This window comes from Bos grunniens, chromosome 14 (genome assembly GCF_055505025.1).
Source record: "Bos grunniens cultivar Pamir isolate PY7600 chromosome 14, Bosgru_T2T1.0, whole genome shotgun sequence".
Lineage (NCBI taxonomy): Eukaryota > Metazoa > Chordata > Mammalia > Artiodactyla > Bovidae > Bos > Bos grunniens.
This window is the reverse complement of record NC_141178.1, coordinates 56,355,582-56,379,824: the sequence shown is the minus strand read 5'-3', so window position 1 is coordinate 56,379,824 and position 24,243 is coordinate 56,355,582. Positions and strand designations below refer to the sequence as shown.

Sequence of the window (24,243 nt, the reverse complement as noted above, 5' to 3'; positions counted from 1 at the left end):
ATAAAAGTTCAGTCTATTCAACGTATAGGCTGGTGTTTATCCTGAGACCTTACTCTTCCTACATTTAGTTATTAAATTAGAGATTCTCTCTTTGCAAAATGATAGGGAAAGCAGAGAGCTAATATTATTATTTAAAGGAAAAAAAATAAAACTTAGCCATACTATTGATCTCTCCATTCCCCAGATTTTTTCTTAATTTTGCTGCTCTGGCACAAAACCTGAATGCCTGGAATGTACTCTCCCATAAAAGTATGAGTGTAGTGATCCCTGTGTGAAGATTAATCACAATTTACCAGGAGTTAAATGTTTAAGTGGCAAATGTTAAATGTTAGAAGTGGCAAAGAACATGACGGTCTCCACATATAAAATGACTAAAACACAACTCATATCCTGAAAGTTGAATTTGAACTTAAATATCTGGAAGTTCCTCCATTAACTGGATTTGAAACAAAATTAATATGAATATAATAAATAATTCTAGTGATATGGTGGATGCACCAAGGATAGAGCTAATCACAAAATTCATAGAGTATTAAAGTTGATCATCAAGAGCTAAGACATCCAATGACGTCCAAAGAAAATACGAAGCTTCTACAGCCATGAGAAGGACAAACAGACAGGAATTAATTTGACTGGATCCCATACTTGGCTTAAACCAACAACCTTCTACTCACATTTGCTGTCTTGATTAAATATCATGACGCAAAATATCCACACGGTAAGAATTCAAGCTGGTAGACATCACCCAGACGCTTGTAAAAATAGTTAATACATGCAAACCCATTATGTTTTAGGTAACAGGAAGAAAAATGCAGCACAATTTTCTTTTCTCTTGTTAAGCACTGTCATTTAAGCAGAAATCTGGAGTCTTCATAATGGAATTTGGTTTACAAGATGAAAACATGGCAAGAAATGTCAGGCAGCCGTGAAAGCATGCGTGTTTCTGAAAACTGCAAATCTCAAGTAGGAAAAGCAGAAAGGACATGCTTGATCCATCTTGCTGAGCACAAGAGCTGCAGTTTAAATTGTCTAATGTCACAAATTGCGTTAATTTTTGAAGTGATGTGGCTGACTACTAGTAGTATCAAACATACATTCAGGATTGCTTTTAGGCCTGTATTTATCATTTTAAACGGGCTTCCCAAGTGGCACAGTGGTAAAGAATCCTCCTGCCTACGCAGGAGACGCAAGAGATGAGGGTTCAATTCTGGGGTGGGGAAGATCCTCTGGAGTAGGAAATGACAGCCCACTCCAGTATTCTTGCCAGGAAAACTCCATGGACAAAGAAGCCCAGTAGGCTATAGTCCAGGAGGTCACAAACAGCTGGACATTATTGAGCACACACAAATAATTTTTAAAAGTCAACAGGCAAGCTTGATGAATTGCCGTTAAAAGCTATCCCCATGTTATATGCAACAGACAAGGTAAATATTTGTTTACAATGTTTGTTGAATAAACCGTCCATCTAAATTAAAGTAAAATAAACAAAAAGGAAATATATATTGAAATATCTTTTGGAGATTAAAGTCAGTCTTAAACTTTAAATAAGATAGAAAAAGTATCCTAGAAAATTATTTTTTTTAAATCATGTACCCCAAACAGTACCTGGTCCCCTCACTCTCTACTGTTCCTTTGGCTATGTCTTTATATTCCAAATGGATGGCAGTTCAGGACAGGGGGATGGTGGCAATTTATCTACCTATCTCCACTTAGGCATCTCATTCCCTCCTCAACTATTCTAAGTGGAGTCCTTCTCTCTTTCACTGAGTCAGCCCTCTCCTCCTGAAAACCCAGCTTACCCTTCACAGCCTCCATTAAAACAAAACAAAACAAAACATACCTGACTCACAGTTACCTCCCTCTAACTCTGTGAACCCACGGCACTGACACACTCATCAGGACCCAGCACTAAAAACCAACATCAGATGACCAATAGAAGTACTTTTCTCAGGACTGGATCAGAGATAATCTGGGATAACACAGAATTCAAATATTATTCATCATCTATTTTTGGAAAAATTAGTCAGTAATTCCATCATTCTAAACATAAAAATATTTCTGCAGAAACGAAACCAGAATTTAATCTCCACTCAGCACAAACCATTACCTGCGCTTAATGGACCAGGACAGTTAAACTTTCATCAAGTAGCAGGACCAGTCTGAACATTTGATCCAGAAGTTCTTTTTGACTTTGGGGAGAAAAGCATATATCACTGACTCACTTAAGCGATTAAAACTCCCCAAGGCTGTAAGTTCTGTGTGTCACAAAGTCACTGAATCTTCATCCAGAAGTTGGTGCTTTTCCAAGGACTCCCATCTCTCCCTAAATTTTTGATTAGACCAATATATCTTTGAAGGCTGGTTGAAATGGAGAAGCTTTTCAACACAAAGAAGAGGGCAGGATGACAGCCCAGTGTTTTCCTGTCCCTCCACAGCCCTCGGCTACTCTGCAGATTTATTTGGAATTGTCTTTGGTCCTCTCTCTTCTTTCATATGTTCTGGCATGAACTCTTCCTTCTCACATTGGATGGGGATAGGGCAGCAGCAAGAGGTGACACAGAGATGGGGTGGAACTGTTTCAAGGCTCTAGACGTGAGAGGATGTCTGTGGGCACTGAGGAAAAAAGCCCCTAGGAAAGATAACATTTGAAGACCCAACGTCGCCCATCAAGGCCTTAAAGAAGTATCTCCTGTTATTGTCCTCAGTATCACATACCACTTAGGACTTCCCTAGTGGCTCAGACGGTAAAGCGTCTGTCTACAATGTGGGAGACCCAGATTCAATCCCTGGGTCAGGAAGATTCCCTGGAGAAGGAAATGGCAGTCCACTCCAGTACTGTTGCCTGGAAAATCCCATGGACAGAGGAGCCTGGTAGGCTACAGTCCATGGGGTTGCAAAAAGTCGGACACGACTGAGCAACTTCACTTCACTTCACATACCACACATGCTATTCAACACACTGCAATTGGTTTTTTCCCTCCATCCTCAAAACACATAATATTTTTTCATTTAATATTTCTTTAAGACCCTGAGTTTTTTTAAGGAAGGGATATTTTGAGCTTTCAAAATAAAACTTCTTTAATGATTATTCAAGCAACATTGAAAAATATTTTCTCTGATTTCATTCTTTAAGGTATATGTATCACTTATATAAACAGTAGTGATTTCCAGGCAATGAGGTAGATATGAATGTGGCATCTGGTCATGAGCAATTCCACACTGCAGTACATGCAGCTGGGAATGATAGGAAGACTGGCATTTTGATGGCCCCTCACATATACCATTACTTGTCACTGATGGGCTATTTCCCAGGAGAGAACTTTGGTCCGTATAGAAAGAAATATGAACAACAGAGGCATCCTGTCAACTGCACCAACATGCGTTGTCTCGATGTTCCTGGCACTGGACTCAATGTTGGAAGGAACCCAGAGAGTGAGAAGGAGACTGTCTTAGCTTGGGCTGTAATAACAAATTACTATAGACTGGTAGCTTAAACAACAGAATTTATTTCTCACAGTACTGGAGGCTGGGAAGTCCACAATCAGGGTACCTGGTGAGAGCCTGCTTCCTGGCTTGGAGATGGTCCTGTGTCCATCACCCAGCAGTGAGCAAGAAGAAGCAAGCTCCCTCTGGAGTCCACGAGGGCACTAATTCCATTCATGAGGGCCCCACCCTCATGGCCTCTTCTAATCCTAATCACCTTCCAAAGGCTCCACCCCCTAATATCATCGCATGAAGGGGTACAGTTTCCAACATATGAATTGAGGGGGGCAGTGGTAAATCACAAACACTTCAATCCATAACAAGAGCCCACAGTTAATGAGAAGGACTCTTTAAACACTAACGGTTACAATGCATGAGATCAATGCCTCAGCAGCCATCTATCAAGGAAACTAGGAGCACAGAGAAGGGAGAAATTAATTCTGCTTTGGGAAGGAACTCAGAAAGAGTCCCATAAAGAAATGACATGCTAACTAGATATTGAAGAAGAGCAGGAGTTGACTAAGAAGGTAAGTAGGAGAGTGACTTCTTCAGACAAAATAACTCTCTACAAATCTCTCTCTCTCCCTCTAATTACTTGAGATGAATAAATCAACTCACCAATTTTAATCAGAGCTAAACTAGACTTTTAATTACCATTGAAGTTTCTCCAAAAGTTGTTTTCTGTTTATCATCCATTCATAGTATCCACAAAAGTGACCTGGTGAATCTATAGAATTTTTACAATAATAATAATACAATGATGAAACTTAACAGCATAGATTACCTTTGTAACCAACAGCCCATGGGCATTCTCCAGGCCCATTAAGGCTAATGGGAAGTTTCTTCTGCTGCCAAAAGCTTATTGAGGACTTTTTTATTTTAATACAAATTGATCAAATTCAAGAACTACACAGCTACTTGGAAACTAAATCATTTTCAGTAAATCACCAAATACTCTACATGAACAACAAAGTTTTAGTGCTGTTCAAGCTGATTTGTTCTTCTTACCTCCATGGGAAAAGCTTTGAAATTAACTGTGTGCTCAGAACCACGCTGGTTTTCTCTTCCCCAGTGAAATCTAACTTCATACAGCTCAAATTCATGTCCTTGAGGCAATGGACCTCCTGATAGAACTGGAAAAAGAAAATAAGTTCTACTTAATTACATCTCAAACACATTCATCGGCACAGCATTATAAACATTTGGGGACATTTTTTGCCAAGAGGTCTCATAAATTCTACAGATTAAATTCACATAGCCAAAATGAGGAGAGTATAACTACTTTGGGATGAATTCATACTATCATCTTGATACAGCAGACATTCAGAAACTCTAAAATACTTGAGAATGACATGTATATGTTAACTTCTTATATATTTTAGGCATAGGAGCAGACAGGAAATAAACACAGCAGCTATCACAGTTTCCCCTGAGACTTAAACTTAGCATTGATCAGGAGACAAGAATATGACCTGAGTCTCAGACTGACCAATAATTTTCTATAGACTTATCACTAAATTAAACATTGTTTATAGATAATCCATACACAAGCACACTTTCAATTGAGAGAACAGATGTTAGCTGGCATAATTACCCATGAAGCCAATTATTATTAAGCCAACCTGGTTTTTTAGCAATGAAATCACAATTTTTAAAAAGCTATCTATCATCCAGTGTCACATAAATGCAAATAAAATAAAACTGTGATAAAATATTCACAATATTTAAAATGTTAAATTTTAGTTCTATGGGTCCCTGTCTCTGTGTCTCACTTCTGGAGATAACCTAGAACTCTGTCCCAAACAAGGGCACTCTGAAGGATGATGGAAAATACATCTAGTCTTGAAGCAACAAAACACTGGACAGGGAACTAAGATCCCACTTCAAGCCACTGCTCGCTGCTGTCTCCCTAAGATCGAGATCAGTCTCCTGCTTGCTGCCCCCCAGCCTGCACCATCTGAAACGGAAGCACCCTTCACCCTACGTGTCTATGACCCGACCTAAGGCTTTGGGGCATTCATGGGGTGGGATGGGGGGGGGCACGATTCTAACACTCCACTCTTAAAAAAGAGCAGAAAATTGTCTTGGATGAGGCTTAGCTCCACAAGGCTAAGCAAAAAGAAACGGGAGCATTGTGAAACAAAAAGGATTAAAAATACCTTTGCCCAAAACATTTTCATCAGGTACACACACACACACAAACACACACACAGAGTTTCTGAAACCGTTACAGAGCAGTTCACTAGTATTTTCTTACAGCAGCGGATGAAGCTGATCCTGCTAGTGACTTCAGGGGCAGAAAAGAGAGCTCTGAGCTTCACCTGTACCTCCCACCTGCCTAGTGGCCAATATTTCCTCAGATTAAAACTTGGAAATTGAGATGATATTTTTAAATGCCCTGAAAATCCAAACTGCACAGATGCATGTTTTATTGAGGAGAAGTTCCGGGCCCACAGGGGTTTCACTGAAAAATACTTCAACAAATACTTTTTGATCACCTACACTGTAGTAGGTATATGGTGTTTAAGAGACATGGATGTTGTCAAAACAGACAAAACTCACTGGCTTCATGGATCTTACATCCGCTAGGATGAAATGCAAATGTATATATTTATGAAGATCAGACTTCTACTGTGATATTTATTTGGTCATTACAGGGCTTCCCCGGTAGCTCAGACAGTAAAGAATCTGCCTGTAATGTGGGAGACTCAAGTTCTACCCCTGGGTGGAGAAGTTCCCCTGGAGAAGGGAATGGCAACCCACTCCAGTATTCTTGCCTAGAGCATCCCATGGACAGAGGAGCCTGGTGGAGTCGAAGAGTCAGACAAGACTGAACAACTAACACTTTCACTTTTGGTCATTACATGGTCCTCATGCTTAAGAAAATTCTAATGAAACCAAATCCTCAGGGTCTTTCATTCTATGGGGTTGAAAGGAACACAAAGAAGGGAAGCGTTTTAACCAAGCCTGGTCCCCAGGGAGAGGTGACAAAGGGGAATCTGTCAGCCAAGAATTGGTTCTGGTACCATTCAAGCTGCAGACAAATAATCCAAAGTTAAACCACACTAAAATCACAGGGCCATGCAAAGCCATAAAAACTGACGTATCCTGAATTCAGAATTTTATGAGGTTCCAGGTAAAAGCATTACCCGTTCATCCCCCACAAATGATTGTGTTTACAGACTACAAATAAATAGCAGCTCTATTTCACCCATCTGGCAGCATCCTCTCAAAGCATTATTCTTCCTTTGGACCATTTACTTGCTCTACAAGAAACTAGTCATACCAAGAGAAGAACACTTATCCTGCATTTATGAATATCAAATTTTGCTGAGTGATATTTTGTCACTCTATGGCATCACTGACTCCATGGACGTGAGTCTCAGTGGACTCCGGGAGTTGGTGATGGACAGGGAGGCCTGGCGTGCTGCGATTCATGGGGTCGCAAAGGATCGGACACGACTGAGCAACTGATCTGATCTGATCTGATCTGATGGCAGGTTTATTAGTTGTGGTATCATCACGTTCAATAAAATTACAATGAAACATGAAACTCACACTGATGATGTGCTGCATTTCCTGAGAATAACAAACTTGTGAAAAGGACACAGGATACACTGTTACCATTGCTACCACCTCCGTTGTCTTGAACGCTTTTTCTCTGATAGGCATGGCTATTACACTTATAGACATAAAAGAGTTCCTTTCAGAAGCTTCTGCAAAATTTGAGAATCCCATAGAGACGTGACACATACACACTCCCCTGAAACTATCTAAGCTTCTATAATCCTTTGCTGAAAACAGATTTGCCAGAGAGTTCAAAGGTTGAGTCCCCCTCATTTCATTCGAGTTCAACACACATGTTTTGAGATGGACTCCATGCCTGGCCATGTGCTGACCACTGAGTGTGTAAAAGGAAGGATATAGCCTTGCACTGGCAAAGCATTCTCAGTGCTGAAGGAACTAAAAGTGATTCCATCGGGGCAGAAGGGAAAGGGGTTTCCCCAATGCCTCAGCAGGTAAAGAATCCACCTGCAATGCAGTAGATAGGAGTTCAATCCTTGGGTCAGGAAGATCCCCTGGAGGAGGAAATAGTAACCCACTCCAGTGGGTTGCTATTCTTGCCTGGAGAATACTATGGACAGAGGAGCCTGGTGGGCTACAATCCAAAGGGTAGCAAACAATCAAACATGACTAAGGACAGAAGTAAAAAAGAAAAAAAAAAAAAAGAGCAGAGGAAAATGCACAAGGCAGTCAGAACCCAGCAGGATCCAAGCCAAAACCAAAGGTGGGGGTTGTGGGGGGAGGCGAGCAGTTAGAAAGTAAGTCAGGGAAGACTTTACGGAGGAGGTGACAGCTAAGCAAGTCTTATGTTATGTTATGTGAAGTCACTCAGTCATGTCCAACTCTTTGTGACCCCATGGACTGTGGCCTACCAGGCTCCTCGGTCCGTGGAATTTTCCAAGCAAGAGTACTGGAGTGGGTTGCCATTTGCTAAGTGTAGAAGTGAGAAACTATACTTTAGAAGCAGAAAGAAGAGGCTCAGAAAGACTCAGAGGTGGGAAATGGCCAGAATGGGTGCCAAGAGAATAAAGTCAGAGTTGTCCAATGGCCAAAGGCAGGCCTCAAGGTATGAAATTGGCCGGGCTGGGGTGGGCAGATGGCAGGCCATGCAGACAGGCTGGAGTTTATCTTGGAGAATCATCACTAGTTTTTAAGCAGTGGGCTAATATTTTTGCATTTTAAAATATTATTCCCAAGTCTGGGACTTTCCTGGTGATCCTGTGGTTAGGACTCTGTGTTTCTACTGCAGAGGGGGTACCAGTTCCATCCCTGGTCTGGAAACTAAGATCCTGCATACCACAAGGCACAGCCAAAGAAAAAATGGGATTAAAATACTACTCCTAGGTCTGCATAGATGGTAGATCAGCAAAGTGCAAGCCCAACTGTTGAGAAAGCTGCAGCCATAGCCAGACAAAGACAGCATGACCGGGAGACAGAGCCTGATGGAGTCATGACCCCAAATTCAGGAAGACCAACACCAATGACCCCTGATGCATCCCCCAAAGGATGAGAGGTCCCTAAAGTTCACTCTCTATAAGTTTAATTTATTTTTTATTGAAGTATAACTGCTTCACAATGTTCTATTAGATTCTGCTGTACAACAATGTGAATCAGCTGTAAGTACACACATATCACCTTCCTTTGCAGCCTCCCTCCCACTCCCTTCCCTCCCCTCTAGGTCATCAAAGAGCACTTCTCAATAGGTTTAAAGATCTTATGACCTCAGTTTAATTTTTAAGGAATCCCAAATGTATTCATAAAACATTCTAAAAAAATAGTATTAATCAGTTCTTTTAACATTTGAAGTCTTCAAAGCAACAATCAATATGTTTAACAGTCCTTAGCTTTTAACCTATAGCTTTATTTCACATTAAAGAATAAATATCATCAGCTCATAAATGCAGTGCTAACATCAAACAAGAGGGAGAGGAGGCCAGTTAAACAGGGTCTATAAGCAAAGTGAAGCAGATGAAGATGACAGTCCAGATAATTTAAGTCCCCCAGAGTCAGCTAATAATAAATATGATCATAAAGAAATTCAAGTTTTGCTCTCCTAGTTGTCCTCATTTACACGAACTTCTCTAAGAACAGATAAGATAATTTGTATTTCAGGTAGTAAATGATCAATAAATATGTATTCATGGAGGGAGGGCTATCATTTGAGGACCAGCTGAAGGAACTAATTATGTCTGGAAAGGAAAAATAGCAATTTCATGGTATGATCTTGTAGTCAGTATTTTAAAGAACGTCATGTGGAAGTACAACTGCAGGACCTCCCTGGTGGTCCAGCCCGCCTGCCACCGTAGGGACACACGTTCGATGCCAGGCCTAAGATCCCACGTGCTGCAGGGAGACTACACCCGTGTGCCGCAGCTGCTGAGCCTGCACGCCCTACAGCCTGTGTGTGTTCTGCAACAAGAGAAGCCACCGCAATGAAAATCCCATGCGCCACAACTAGACAGTAGCCCCATCTGCCACAAGCACAGAAAGCCTGCAAGCAGCAAGGAGGACCCAGTACAACCAAAAATACATATTAAAATAAAATTTTTAAAATAAAAAAAAGAAGAAAGTACCATTACATGTGTTCTGTATAGGTCCAGAATTCCACAACAGAAGAGATGACGGAGATCCCAGGACTTTTTGATGTGGTTTCACTCGAAAGCAAAATGGATCCTCTCTCAGTGAGGCATGAATATCTTTTCCTGAGCTGTTCAAGCTGAAGATATGCAGCTACTGGCCAGAGGGTCTGAGATCGGGGGCTGGAATGGTGGCCTCCTGGGGGTCAACCCATTCAGTGAATCTGTGATTCAGTCACCTTCCTAATCTCATCTGCTGCCTTATTGTATCACCTACACAATCAGACTATTTTCTTCTCAAGAAGAGGGTCGAAGAAGAAACTTTGAGAAATTCCATCAATTAATGATAATGGGGGATGAAGAACTGGCAGAGGAAAGGTAGTCAAAATTAAGAAGAAACATCCAGAGCTGGTGCGTCATAGAGACCAACAGGAGAAAGAGTTTCCAAAAATCCCACTGCAAATGCAGCAGAATTAAAGCACTATAAGGATTTTAAAGTGGTCCTTTGATCATGGGATGAGGAGCTTATCAATGACCTTGGTTTGGGAACTTCCAGCAAGAGGTCTGGAGTGAAATATTTGTGCTCATGACATCTCTCAAATTTAAAACCCCAGATAGGGTTATTAAGGGCTTCCCTCATAGCTCAGTCAGTAAAGAGTCTGCCTGCAATGCAGGAGACCCAGGTTCGATTCCTGGGTCAGGAAGATACCCTGGAGAAGGAAAGGGCAACCCACTTCAGTATTCTTGCCTGGAGAATCCCATGGACAGAGGAGCCTGGCGGGCTACAGTCTATGCAGTCTCAAGAGTTGGACATGACTGAGCGACTAAGCACACTTATCTAAGGAAACTACACCATAAGGATTATGCTAGAAGCTTTCACTTAATAAGTGGAAGTATTTAAATTATACTACAGTTGTTGTAACTTCTTTTAGTAATTCTGTACTCTTTTTTAATACAAAACAAAAAAACATTTAAGACTTTTTATATCGACCATTTTTAAAGTCTTTATTGAATTTGTTACAGTACTGTTTCCATTTTATGTTTTGATTTTTTGGCCACAAGGTATGTGGGCTCTTAGCTTCCCAACCAGGGATCAAACCCACAACTCCCTGCATTGGAAGTGAAGACTCAACCACTGGACCACCAGGGAAGTCCCCCCCCAAAAATTTTTAATTGTACTTATTCTGCAAATTTTTTATTAAAAGTGGGATTTCATTTCCAATCTCAGCCAATGAAGCCTTCCTCGGGATTAAGAGGACTCTTAGTCCTTTTCTCTTTGACATGGACTTGTGCTGGGGATTGGTCAGAAAAAAAAAAAAAAAACAGGATCCAAGGAAACTTCAATGCATTCCTACCAAGTGAAAGAAGCCAAGCAGAAGCCTGTAAAATGTATGATTCCAACCACATGACATGAAAAACACAAAACTACAGAGCCAGTATAAGGATGGCCACAGTATTGTGATCGCCAAGAGCTGGGGAAAGAGACAGAAGAACAAAAGGAACACAGAAGTTTTAGGGCAGTGAACCATTTTGTGTGATATTACAATAGTGGACATATGTCATTAAACATTTGTTCAAGCTCAAAAACACCAAGAGCAAACCCTAATGTAAACTATGGACTCTGGGTGTTGATGAGGTGTCAATGTAGGTTCATTAACTGTCGATGTACCCTCTGGTTCTTTTTTCACCTGCGACCAACAACCAGAATACGGACAGCCAGGTGTGAGCCATCACACGGCTTCCCCCGGAGAAATCCATAAACCTACAAAGGCTCCTGCAACAACACAGCCTGCTCCTACATAACCACGTTACTGTGACAGCCACCAGACCTCAATCTCTGCCCACATGCAGAGCCTCTAACTCGACTTTTAGACCCATTACTAAACGTGAACAAAGCCAAAGATCACTGGACATTTGAGAAGAACCTCCAGCATAAGACAGACAGACCAAAACAAACAGAAGAAGAACCCCAAAATAAAACAGAAACACAGGAGAACAGAAAAAAAGATCCTGTAATCAAGAAATAAACACTGGTAGTTTTTTTTTTAATTTTTAAAATTCATAGAATAAGCACCACATTTTAGAAATTAAAAATTTAAGAACAGATTAGAGATAAATATACGACAATTAGAAGACAAATACAAGAGAGTAGAAGTTTAATAGAAAGATATAAGTTGAGGAAATCTAACAAAATAGAAGAAAAAAGACTAAAAAAAAGAGTTAATGGAAAAAGAGGAAAAAAACAGAAAACTTCTCAATTAAATAATATAAGAAAGTTCCTGAGAAATAAAAGACAATTATCTTTTGATTTTGGGGCCCACCAAGCACCAGCACACAGACACACGAGGTTTCTAAATATTTACTCTCACAAGGCCTTCTTCTCAGCAAATTACTAGGAGATGAACTGTGGGAGGGAATAAACCAAAAACTCTCTGAAAGGAGGCAACAGTCTCAAAAGAGGATCACATCATCGAGCAAACATGGGATTGAACACACAGACGGTCAATGGACTTCTTAGGCCTGAGATCTAGGATGCTGCAGGCAATGGCAGTCCAGGTGGGCTGGAGGAGAGAAGGGTGGATATGAGGGGCAGAAGGACTTCAAAGGACTTTCTGAATGTCTTGGGAGAAGATGTGCCTGCCAGCCGTCAGAGAGTGTGGAAATGAAACCATGATGGATAAACAAAAAATCAAACAAAAATACACTAACACCAGGGGTGGGGCCCCCCACATTATTCAATAAAGGAAACAACATAGCCTCAGCTGGAAACAATATTTGCACAGTCATAATAATAAAAACACTGAGCTAATTTAAATAACAACTATAATTTAAGTATACAGGGACGATGAGGGGCAAAACTTCCATGTGCTCAGTTGCTCAGTCAGGTCCAACTCTTTGTGACCCCATAGGCTGTAGCCTGCCAGGCTCCTCGGTCCATGGGATTCTCCAGGCAAGAATACTGGAGTGGCTTGCCATTTCCTCCTCCAGGGGATCTTCCCGACCCAAGGATAGAACCTGGGTAAATATAAACTGCTCCAGACACATGTTTCTTTCTTACTTTTTTTTTTTTAAGTATGGAGAAACACTGAAAAGGGAGAAACAATGAAGAAATGACTGACTGTAGTGGAAGAAATGAGACAGGCATCTGATGGAGCAAGGTCTTCAAAGAGGATGGAGGAAGGGGTCAGAGTGTGTGCGCCAAAACAGGCCCAGACAGAAACACAGACAACTCTTCCTCAGTGGTCAGGGGAGGACCGTGTGGGCAGAAAAGTCGAAACAATGCTTGATGGGCTCTGTTTGGGGGTGCAGTAGGGGGCCACAGAAAATTGTGAATGCTTGAGAAGGCACCAGAAAAAACATGGCAAACTCAATGTGATGGAGTAAATTTGATCTTCAAGCAGGAATGAACACAAACTGTCTTAATTGATAGCATTTGGACTTGTTCATTCCTCTACACTCTTGTGACACTTTTAGAACACCAGGTTGCATTTACACTGACACCATAGAGGACTATGTTGTCATTAATAGGAATCTTCAAGAACCATCTTACCCATCTGTATACAAACCAACACTCAGTCACCATGATGCCCTGATGTGAAATGCATGTTAGCTGTATAGATACGTAAATGTTTATTTACAGAAATGAAACAGTATGTCAACATAAACCAATACACTTTACAGTGTAATACCAACATTACCTTAATATGTTTTTTATGTCAGGACAGTCAGCATTCAATAATTTTATTACGTATTTTAAAATTAATACATGATGTCCCATCATAGCCCTCCCCCCCAAAAAACCTGACTTAAGTTTGAGTTTATATCTGACTCTGTCTCTTTGACTACACCTTAGATTCTATTTTGGGAAATATCCATACCTCGTCTAGACTCAGAGTAGCTGGGAAGACTCTAAATTAAAGCTCAGGAATATTCACAATGAATAAAATATTCATAGTTGGAAATCAATACCTGCCCTGTCTAACATTAAACTGAAAGATTTTATGGCTTGAAATATCAAATTTATCGATTCAGAATTAATTTGAGTACAGTTGGTCTCTGTTTATTAAATACTTCCCAATATTTCAACACATTCCTAATTTTACATTCTTCCCATGGAGTATAGTTAGTATTCACTATGAAAAGCCAGAAATTAATGCTTATTTTAAAATATTCTGCTCTCCTCTCCCCCTATATTTAAGCAAAAAAGCAATTTCCTTGGCAATTATCCAATAGTTTTTCTAAAAAACATTTCAGATCCATCTCAAATAGGTTCAAAAGGGAGGAAGAGAGTTAAAAAAAATAAAAAGTAAGAGCTTTGTTTGCCATTTAAATCTTTCACTGAGTTTAGAGACTGATTTTGACTGCTATTAATTAAAATTCTTCTTGCCATATTAATTACATTTATATTACTATTAATTATATTATATATAATTATATATTAATATAGTAAATTTAATTTGAAAAGTCTATCTTGGATGCCAAATTATATCAATAAATGCTAATCTTCAGTTTTACAAAGCAGTAAGACAGAATTATAATTATCTAAATGATTTGAGCTAATTAACACTTTGGACAAAACGAAGATTCGTATACTTGTGTATGTTGTTGCTCAGTCGCCCAGTCATGTCCAACTCTTTGAGACCCCACGGACTGCAGCACTCCAGGCCTCTCTGTCTCTGACCATCTCCCGGAGTTTGACCAAGTTCATGTTCATTGCATGGTGATGCTATCCAGCCATCTCATCCTCTGACACCCTCTTCTCCTTCTGCCCTCAATCTTTCCCAGCATCAAGGACTTTACCAATGAGTTGTCTGGAGCTTCAGCATCATACATTTGTATATACTTTTCCTCAAATTTCACAGAGCTGGAATTTGACCAACTAAGGTTGTTCCAATAACATCATATAACATGGGACAACCAACTGACACCTTCATAATTTCATCCTTGCAAAATGTTTCAGAAAATAATTCCCCCAAAAAGCATGCTACAGTATATAAAGGTATCCTGACAATAGAGCTAGGTTAGTCCTACCATTAAGGTCCTGCAAGCTAAATTAGTTTGGCAATGACCTCTAGTTTAATAAGAAGCACACAGAAACATCTAAAATACCTGATTTCGACTTCAGGATAACCTGAATGGTATGCCCGTCATTGGCGACCTCACAGTCCCGGCAGACCACATAATTCGGGGAGAGGCGGATATCCAGCAGTGAGGGGTCGTATCGAGCTTCTCTTGAATTCAAGTTAATCGGAGACTGGTACTCTCCATTAGCATCCGGAAACACCAAGCCCCACTCAACACCTGAGGACAAAATGAAGCAAACTTAGAATGGATTGAAAAAATAAGTTACAGCAAACTTTAACATGTGAAAACTAGTTTAAACATTGTTTATGATCCTTGCCATTATTAAGAAAGCTATGACTACTGTCGCTTTATAGAAGACATGGTATTAACAAAGTGTGTGCATTTTTGCATTCATAGGTTGAATGATCGAATGTTATCAAATATCACATTCAGAGTCCCAGACTAACAAAATGTTCTATTTGCCTACATAGAGGTACTAATTTATGGCTCTAGGAAATTCAGATCATCTTTAAGTGATTGGAAAAAGAAACAATACCACAAAAATTTCCTCTGTTCATTAGTGCAATTATGTTAAGTACTTGGAAAATTCCTGTAACTTTCAGTGTTCCTAGTGTGAGTCAAAAAATAAAAATCTAATGCTAGTGAGTAAAAATTTCTTAAACAGTAGTTTGAAGTGTGCATATTCATATATACAGGGCTTCCTGGGGGGCTCAGTGGTAAAGAATCCACCTTCCAAGCAGGAGACATGCGATCCCTAGGTTCTGTCCCTATGTTGGGAAGATCCCCTGGAGAAGGAAATAGAAACCCACTCTTGTATTCTTGCCTGGGAGATCCCATGGACAGAGAAGCCTGGCAGGCTGTGGTCCATAAAGTTGCAGAGTCAGACATCACTTAGCAACTGAGCACACACACACATACTCCTATATACATATATATATCATGCAAATATAGATAATACTCTTTCCATATTTGCATAATGCAAGTTATAAACTCTACATTTGTTGCAGATATGTAGTCAACATCAGCACCAGTTGTTAGCTCCATCAGGAGTCCTACACCTTCAGGGATACATTTTAGGAAACTAAACTTTTTTATACAAGGTCAATCCCCATCTTGCCAGGCCCACTGATTCAGCCCAAAAACTTAGGACTTGTTCAGAAAAAGTTGAAAGGTGTCAGCATCCTTCTAGAAAACTCAGTAGCTCAAATAGATACTTTCTCCCCGCAGGCAAGCAAGAAACAGTTTCACGGACGCGATAAGAGACAAGAATCTGGAAAGGAGTGAATATATGCGTTTGTATAACTGAATCTCTTTGCTGTACTCCTGAAACTAACCCAACGCTGTAAACCAAAGAATTTTTTTTTTTTTTCAAATAAAGAAAATAAGAGTTTCAGTAACGCTGCATTCTCAAGGTGTTCAGTAACAGTTAAGGCTGCTCTTCTGGCTACTAGCCAGATGGAACTGTCACCAACGCAGCCTTCGGGCTCGCCCACCGGACGGGGGCAGATGCCAACCGCTGCCCGGCACCAAGGTCGGGCTCCCAGAGAAGCCCGCTCTACCCGGAGCACCTGCTGCCCCTAAACGGGCCGGGGACCCACGTGAGAAAGAGGGGCGGCGGAGGCGCGGGGAGCGCGCCAGAGCAGCGGGACCCACCCCGCGGGCCAGCCTCAGGACGCGCAGCGGGTTACCTTCCTCGTAGCCCCACTCCACACCTTCCTCCTCTTCCTCCTCATCCTCCTCCTTCTCCGGGAAGGCCACGGAATCTTCGATGAAGCTCAGGTCAGCCATGGGGAGGCCGTGAGTCCCCTCGGGCTCTCGCCGGCGGTGCCTGCGCGCCCCTGCAGGGCTAGCGCTCCGGGGCGCTAGTGGGTGTGAGCGGTGAAGTGTGAGCGCGCGTTCCAGGGGGAGCGCTCCCGTAAGTGTTAGCGCGCGTGTGTGAGAGGGTGATGAGTGTGAGCGGGGATGAGTGTGACAGCGTGCGGTGAAGGGCAATGTGGATGCGAGCACGCGCGCGTGCCAGGCGGAAGTCTTTCGGGCGGCGGGCCGGGGACTCTCGACCCGACTGCAGCAGGAGCGCAAGAGAAGCTGCGGCTCAAGGAGCGCGAGCAGGCAGGTTATAAACCCGACCGGGGCGGGGCTGGCACGGGAGGGACCGCCCCTGCGCTCGGGCCGGGCCTGCGGTGGACCGCAGGGAAAGGCCGGGGCTCCGGGCCGAAGCCGTGGAAACGGCGGACCCCGCCCCCAACGACACACACACCGGACCCCTCTTCCCCGCAACACGCACACACCCCGCTCCCGCGCCTTCCTTCTAGAACCCCGGGGTCTGCCCTGAGCACCCAGTGCGCAGAGCCTTGGCCAGGGCTCCCTACCCTTATGTATTGTCATTGACTCCAGGAAATACCACAAAGAACGAAGGGGGTCGGGAGAAGAGAAATGAATTACCCCGATGAGAGAGGGCTTGAGAACCCCTTACCAAAACCAAAAAACTTTCCCGCTCCGAATCTTTATCATTGAATATTCACTTTTTAATTTAATTCATCCTTAGAGACCAGTGGAAACGAGTACAGAAAATTTTCCAGGAAGCCTATAGTTCCTACAAATATTTAAGGGAAAAAAATTGTTTTTATCTAGAGAAGTAATTTAGGGAAATTTTTCCATTTAAAAAAGGCATAAGGAGTGAAAGGCAATAAAAGAAGGCTGTTTAGTTTTATTTCAAGCCTGGGTTGCTGCTTCGGACGCAGCTGGCTGTGTACACAGCTCCCAATCGCCCAGGGAAATCGTGTAAATAATGAAACACACATATTACATAACAAACAGGAACTTTCCTGCTCCGAAAAGTCATCTCTTGAATATGCTCCTCAATCCAGCGTGAATGACTTCAACCTCCTACCTAGGACAGGTTAACCTCGCATTTTTAGGACTGTGTGCCTAATACAACCCACACCAGTATTCTTGTCTGGGAAATCCCATGGACAGAAGAGCCTGGCAGGCTACTGTCCATGAGGTCACAAAGACTGGGACACGACTGAGCATGCACGGGGGCGGCGGGGGTGGGGGATGGGGAGGACGGGACAGAGGGGAATGGGGGAGATAGATATAGCCTTAAAAAATAGTGAGCACTGTCCCAAATATTAACCACTTTCTACTTAAGTTCTTCTAAAAAGAACATTTTATTTCTCTTTCTGTTTTTTTTTATCTGTTTTATTTATTTATTCATTTTACTTTACAATATTGTAGTGGTTTTGCCATGTTGACATGAATCCGCCATGGGTGTACATGTGTTCCCCATCCTGAACCCCCCCTCCCACCTCCCTCCCCATCCCATCCTTCTGGGTCATCCCAGTGCACCAGCCCCGAGTACCCTGTATTATGCATCGAAACTGGACTGGCGATTCGTTTCACATGTGATAATTTACATGTTTCAATGCCATTCTCCCATATCATCCCACCCTTGCCCTCACCCACAGAGTCCAAAAGACTGCTCTATACATCTGTGTCTCTTTTGCTGTCTCGCATACAGGGTTATCATTACCATCTTTCTAAATTCCATATATATGCATTAGTATACTGTATTGGTGTTTTTCTTTCTGGCTTACTTCACTCTGTATAATAGGCTCCAGTTTCATCCACCTCATTAAAACTGATTCAAATGTATTCTTTTTAGTGGCTGAGTAATACTCCATTGTGCATATGTACCACGGCTTTCTTATCCATTCATCTGCTGATGGACATCTAGGTTGCTTCCATGTCCTCGTTATTGTAAATAGTGCTGCGATGAACATTGGGGTACACGTGTCTCTTTCAATTCTGGTTTCCTCGGTGTATATGCCCAGCAGTGGGATTGCTGGGTCATATGGCAGTTCTGTTTCCAGTTTTTTAAGGAATCTCCACACTGTTCTCCATAGTGGCTGTACTAGTTTGCCTTCCCACCGACCGTGTAAGAGGATTTCCTTTTCTCCACACCCTCTCCAGCATTTATTGCTTGTAGACTTTTGGATAGCAGCCATTCTCACTGGCATGAAATGGTACCTCATTGTGGTTTTGATTTGCATTTGTCTGATAATGAGTTTCACAGTCTTGAGCATTTCAATTAAGTTTCCTTTTAGAAGTAGGTTCATAGGTTCATCAAATGCTGCAACTCAAAGAACCCAGGAGGATCTTGATAATAGGATCTCTTAGAGACCTTGAGCTCATCAACAATGTCCACTCCCCTCTGCCCCCAAAATTGCATGGATGCTAGGTGGCAGCCATTGTGTGACCACCAATTTCATTTAAAGGAGCATGTGAATTATAGAGATGTTTGCCAAACCAGAAGACAGCAAAATCTCCTAGAAAAGCTCAGTTTTCCGTGAGTAAAAGGTATGCCATATGTCATATGCCATATCTCCCCACAGATAGGCTGAAAGATTGAATAGTTAATGCTGGATTTTGCTTCTCAAAGACAAATTTGCATATACCCCACAATGTATCACCATTCATAAATCCAGTTAACTACTAGACAAATGTATATTTACCCATATTTGTTCTCTGTGAATTTTTCAACTTAATGTGTATAATGTAACTGCTCTCTGCCAGCCTAGGGTACCCTCCCCAACAACATATGAGCCATTCCACCATGCATCCACATATTCAATTAACAGCCTTAATTGCTTTGAGACTGTGTGCTTCGGATTTCTGCTAATTAATAGCACCTTAAGACCTTCTCTTCTCAGATCCCCATACTGTATTATCACTAAAGATGGAATTTCTATTTCTAGTTATTATAAGGTATCTGTCACCATGAAAACTTAAACACATAGATCAAAGATATAGGCCAATTCCTTGATTTACAAAATAGAACAAGCACACCTAAACCTAATATCAGAAAGTCTAAAAATATTCGTGCTCTATATTATGAACATAAGTATTCTACATAGCCCTCTGTATCATTATAATGCATTTCAGCCTAATATATTTAAGTCCTTAAATTAACTGTATATTGCTCTCTTCCAGTGTTTGCATAACTGAGATCAAACCACATCCTAAAACAATTTATTGAAACTAAGACCTATGTAACTAATTACTATTTTATACTAAGAAAAGAAAAATAGAAACACCTAAAAGGAACAAAATAATCTTGATGGCACAAGAACAAAGAGATACTGGTATTGTTTCACAGAACCTCTCACTTACACAACCCTTTGCTCCCAATCTATTCTCCCCTTTTGCCTATCTTACCAAGGCTTTCTTACTGTACTGGTGAGTTTGAGCCCTAGAAGTGTCATTAACAATCATTACCTTCTTCTTTTATGCACGTATGCTCTGGGAACACCTCAAGAATGGAGCTAGCATTTGCCTGTCAAGAGACTCCAAACAAGATCCTCAATTTCTGAACTTCAACAACCATGATTTGTGTTCCTTGGTGCGCACTTCTCTGTACTAGGCACTATGGGAGACCCTAAAATGTATAAAATCCTGTTTCTGCTCTCAAGGAATTCACAGTTGTCTTGGGGGTGAGGAGGTAGAAGTAAATCATTAACTATAATAAAGGCAATATATTAAATAGAGACACAAGTACCATCACATCTAAGGAAGATGCAATTCATACACAAAGGAGTCATCAAGGAAAGTTTCTGGGAAAAGACAGCATTGGAGGTAAAGCAAAAAAGCTGAGTAGAGCTTTTGGTGGCCACTGCGTGACAGAGTAGCACTGCCAGCGCAACCGATGATGCTAATCATGGAAGTGCTTGTTTTCGATCCATTTTCTCCTCTAAATGCCTTGTGTGACCTGCCAAAACGCATCCATGATCCTCAAAACAGGTGGGCTTCAGTGGGCCTGTGTCTGAAGCAACACACTTCTCTGGTTGCTTTGTTTGCTAGTCTGATTTTTGGTTTGTCGGTAAAGACATCAAAATTTTCCTCACTATATACATTTTTGATTTCTGAAGTTTTTAAGCTTTGTTTTTTAGGCAAGTTCTGATTCTTTTTTTGGGGGGTGGGGGCGGTGGTGTGGGTTCGATCTTCATTGCAGCACTTGGGCTTTCTCTAGTCGCAGAGCACAGGCTCTAGAGCATGTGGCCTCAGTAGTTGGGCTGAGCAGGCTTAGTTGCCCTGCAGATTGTGGGATCTAAGTTCCCCAACCCCAGATAGAACCCAAGTCCCTTGCCATTGGGAGACAGATTCTTAACCACTGGACTACCAGGGAAATCCTTGATTTTTTCATATTTCTTTCTTTAGCAGATTACTCTCATATTTTTCCTGCTTCAGGTTGCACTTATCGGTCTAATTTGTATGATATATTCTTGGTCTCTTGTCTTCAGAACCATCAGCTTTTAATCTTAGGGTTCTGTGTAGCTGTGGTAAATTGTGTAAATTATATTCCTGTCATTTTCTTGTCCCTTCTGTGACATTGCACCTCATTGCTTTGACCAATTAAATATGAGTGATGCGCACATACCACTTCCCAATAGAAGCTTCAGGAGTTACTGTGTTTGTCTCTCTGCCCCATGATGACCCAGGCCAAGAAAAGCACTGCTCCTTCAGTCAGTCTGGGTCCTGGAATGAAAAACATGGGGGTCAGAACCACAGCCATTCTGAAGTCAGCACGTAATGTCAATGAGAAATACACCACTGAGATTGTGGGACTGTTTGTTACAGCAGCATACCCTAGCAAAAGCTGACTGTTACAGTCATTCAGGTAAGTACAAGGGTAATCTTCATTGGCCCAAATGCTGTTTTACATCTGTCTCTCTCTCTTTTTTTTTTTCATAGTTAAAGTGCTTCTCTGACCTGTAAGGAAACCAAACAGCCTTAAACAATGCCCTTATCTCTTCCTTGCAAATTTTTTAGCAGCCCTGGCTCTACGTGGGATCCTTACCAGACCATGAGAAAATCCTTATACATTGAAACCCTCCCATCTCTTACAGTAAACATGGGCCATTGCTCCCCGCACTTCTCTGAGATCACACCAATCACACCTGGGATGCAAAGCTTCCTCCAAAATGACAGGGGCTGAAGTCGGGACGTCTGAGATCATTATACTGATGGCTCCATATCTCTCTTTATAGCAGGTAACACTTTCTGCAGAGAGCCTTCCTAGTAGTCTGCCAAATGATAGCCTCTACTGTGTCATGGTGTGTGTGTGCTCTGTTGTGTCTGAGTGATCCCAAGCACTGTAGCCTCCTAAGCTCCTCTGTCCATGGGATTTTCCAGACAAGAATACTGGAGCAGGTCGCCATTTCCTTCTCCAGGGGGTCTGCCTGACCCAGGGATCAAACCCGTGTCTCTTGGGTCTCCTGCATTGGCAGGCAGGTTCTTTACCACTGTGCCAACTGATATCCCCTACTCAAGTGGTTAAAGTGTGTCCCTAACAACCCTGTGTAGATCTCTAGCCCTGAAATGAAGATCATGTTTGAAATTAATATTGTATAACTGCCCCAACAGACAATGAGCTCCCCAATGGCAAGAGGTTCGTCTCATTTCTCTCTGTATCGCCTCATGGCAGGACTCAGACATTAGCCCCCATGCTCCCTCTGATGAACCTTTATCAATATGTTAGTGCAATAAAGTTATGCTTGCTACAGGGGAAGCTTTCAGGGTGCAGTGGAGCCGCAAGAAGGGAGTGACCAAGTTTACTTGGTGGCAGGTGTGTCAATAGGGGCTTCATAAAGGAAATGACATGCGAGCTGGGTTTTACAAGATAAATAAGTGTTCTTTTGCCCACAGAAGGGAGGAGGAAGCCAGGTAAGAAGGGCATTCCAGTGCAAAGGAAAAACAAACAGCAAAAACTCGAATATAGAAGCCAGCCTGGGCTTACTTTTCAATCAGGTTTATTTTCTTTTTCTGAGGTGTTAATAGAAGGTTTTCTGTGTTGTCAGTGAAAAGGTAAAATGATACTTTTAAATGGTATGTCTCTATGTTTCTGTTTTAGTGACTTTTTAAAAAAGAGTCTCAAAATAGTCTCATGACATGAAATAAAATACAAAATAGATGATAGGTGGGTACACACTGTTGGCAGAACAACAATACTAAGCATGTATTGAGGGGAATTCCCTGGCGGTTCAGTAGTTAGGATGCAGCACTTTCACTGCTGAGACCCAGGTTCAATCCCTGATTGGGGAACTAAGATCCTGCAAGCCACAAGGCACAGCCAAAATTATATAAATAAAATTAAACATAAATAGAATAAAATAAAAATATATTGAGCCCTCTTGACATGAAGGGATGATGCAGCGGCTAGGTTAGAGTAGCCCGCTGGCCATGCTTGTACTTCCGTTCCCTCAACAACAGTGACACCTCCCTCTGCCTCTCAACATGCTGTTGGCAGTAGGAGATGCAGCTATGCTTGTCGTGTAAAATGACAGGGCAATTCACAGGAGAATATTGGAGCACTGCAATCATCTCCGGCAATGGCTGCTGTCACTCCTGTCCTGAGGCACATGAGGGGCAACTCCTGTTACCCTTCCCCCAACTCAAGGCTGGCTGTGTGATATGCTTTGTCCAGGAGACTGTAGTGGCATGACCCTGGGCAAGTTCAGGACTTAGCCTCTGAGGGGACTGGCCAATTCCAATTTTGCTGTTAGGAACCAGTCATCATGGAAGAAACTCTACTCTGAGCCAGCTTTGCTGCAAGGAAGCCCAAGCTAGCCACGTGACAATACCAAGGCACAGGTGAGCAGGACCTTCCAGCCCCTAGTAGCCCCAGCCAAGTACAGCCAGGTGAGTGGCCCCAGCTGACAATATGTGGAGCAGGAAAAGTGCCCGTCTGAGTCCTGCTGGAATGTCTAACCCACAGACTTGTGAGAAATCATAAATCATTGTTTAAAGCCACTAAGCTTCAGGGTGGTTTATTATGCAGCATAAAGAACTGAAACAGCAGTAACAGTGTATCGTACACTATGCCAAGCATTCTCATAGACTGTTTCCTTTAATTCTCATAACAGTTTCAATAATATCATCCCACATTCAGATGAGAAAAGAAAGGCTCAGATGGTCTGTGGTCACAGACAGAGGAGGTGGGTGACCTAAGGTCTGTTTCTCTCTAGAACCTATGCTCAGAACGGCCAAACTGCCTGCCTGCAGAGCTGGTGAACCCAGCCACCATGCTCTGTCTCCACAACCAGGAGAACAGCCAGACAACTTAAATTTGCATGCCAGCTCTATTGCATCCTGTCTCTGGGCAAACTGCAGGATCCTCTCTCATGGGCTGATGATTTGCTAATCATATATTATATATGGAGCTTCCCTGGTGGCTCAGTTGGTAAAGAGTCTACCTGCAATGTGGGAGACCCGGGTTCAAACCCTGGTTTGAGAAGATCCCCTAGAGAAGGAAATGGCAACCCACTGCAGTACTCTTGCCTGGAGAATTCCATGGACAGAGGAAGCTGAAGGGCTACAGACAATGGGGTCACAAAGAGTTGTACATGACAGAGTAACTAAGACTTATTATGTGTGTGTAATGTGATTTTGATCATTAATTCATAGTAATATAACAAAAGGTGTTTTTTAGTAGATGAAGAAACTGAAACTCAGAAAATTAAGTGCTAGACCAGTCTTG

The 24,243-nt window shown here is 42.0% G+C and overlaps 1 protein-coding gene across 4 annotated transcripts in view; it reads right to left on the bottom strand.

Annotated features, from left to right (window-relative positions):
- The window catches only part of CA8 (carbonic anhydrase 8 (inactive)), an 82,579-nt gene extending 65,779 nt beyond the window's left edge, over positions 1–16,800 (bottom strand). For all 4 annotated transcript variants that reach the window (XM_086336886.1, XM_086336887.1, XM_086336888.1 and 1 more), the window contains exons 1-3: positions 16,397–16,800; positions 14,733–14,924; positions 4,492–4,616 (exon numbers count right to left, since the gene is read on the bottom strand). In XM_086336886.1, coding sequence (XP_086193012.1) covers positions 4,492–4,616; positions 14,733–14,924; positions 16,397–16,496 — 417 coding nt within the window. In that variant the 5' untranslated portion in view covers positions 16,497–16,800. The remainder of the gene's footprint in view (positions 1–4,491; positions 4,617–14,732; positions 14,925–16,396) is intronic.
- Positions 16,801–24,243: the final 7,443 nt, after the last annotated feature.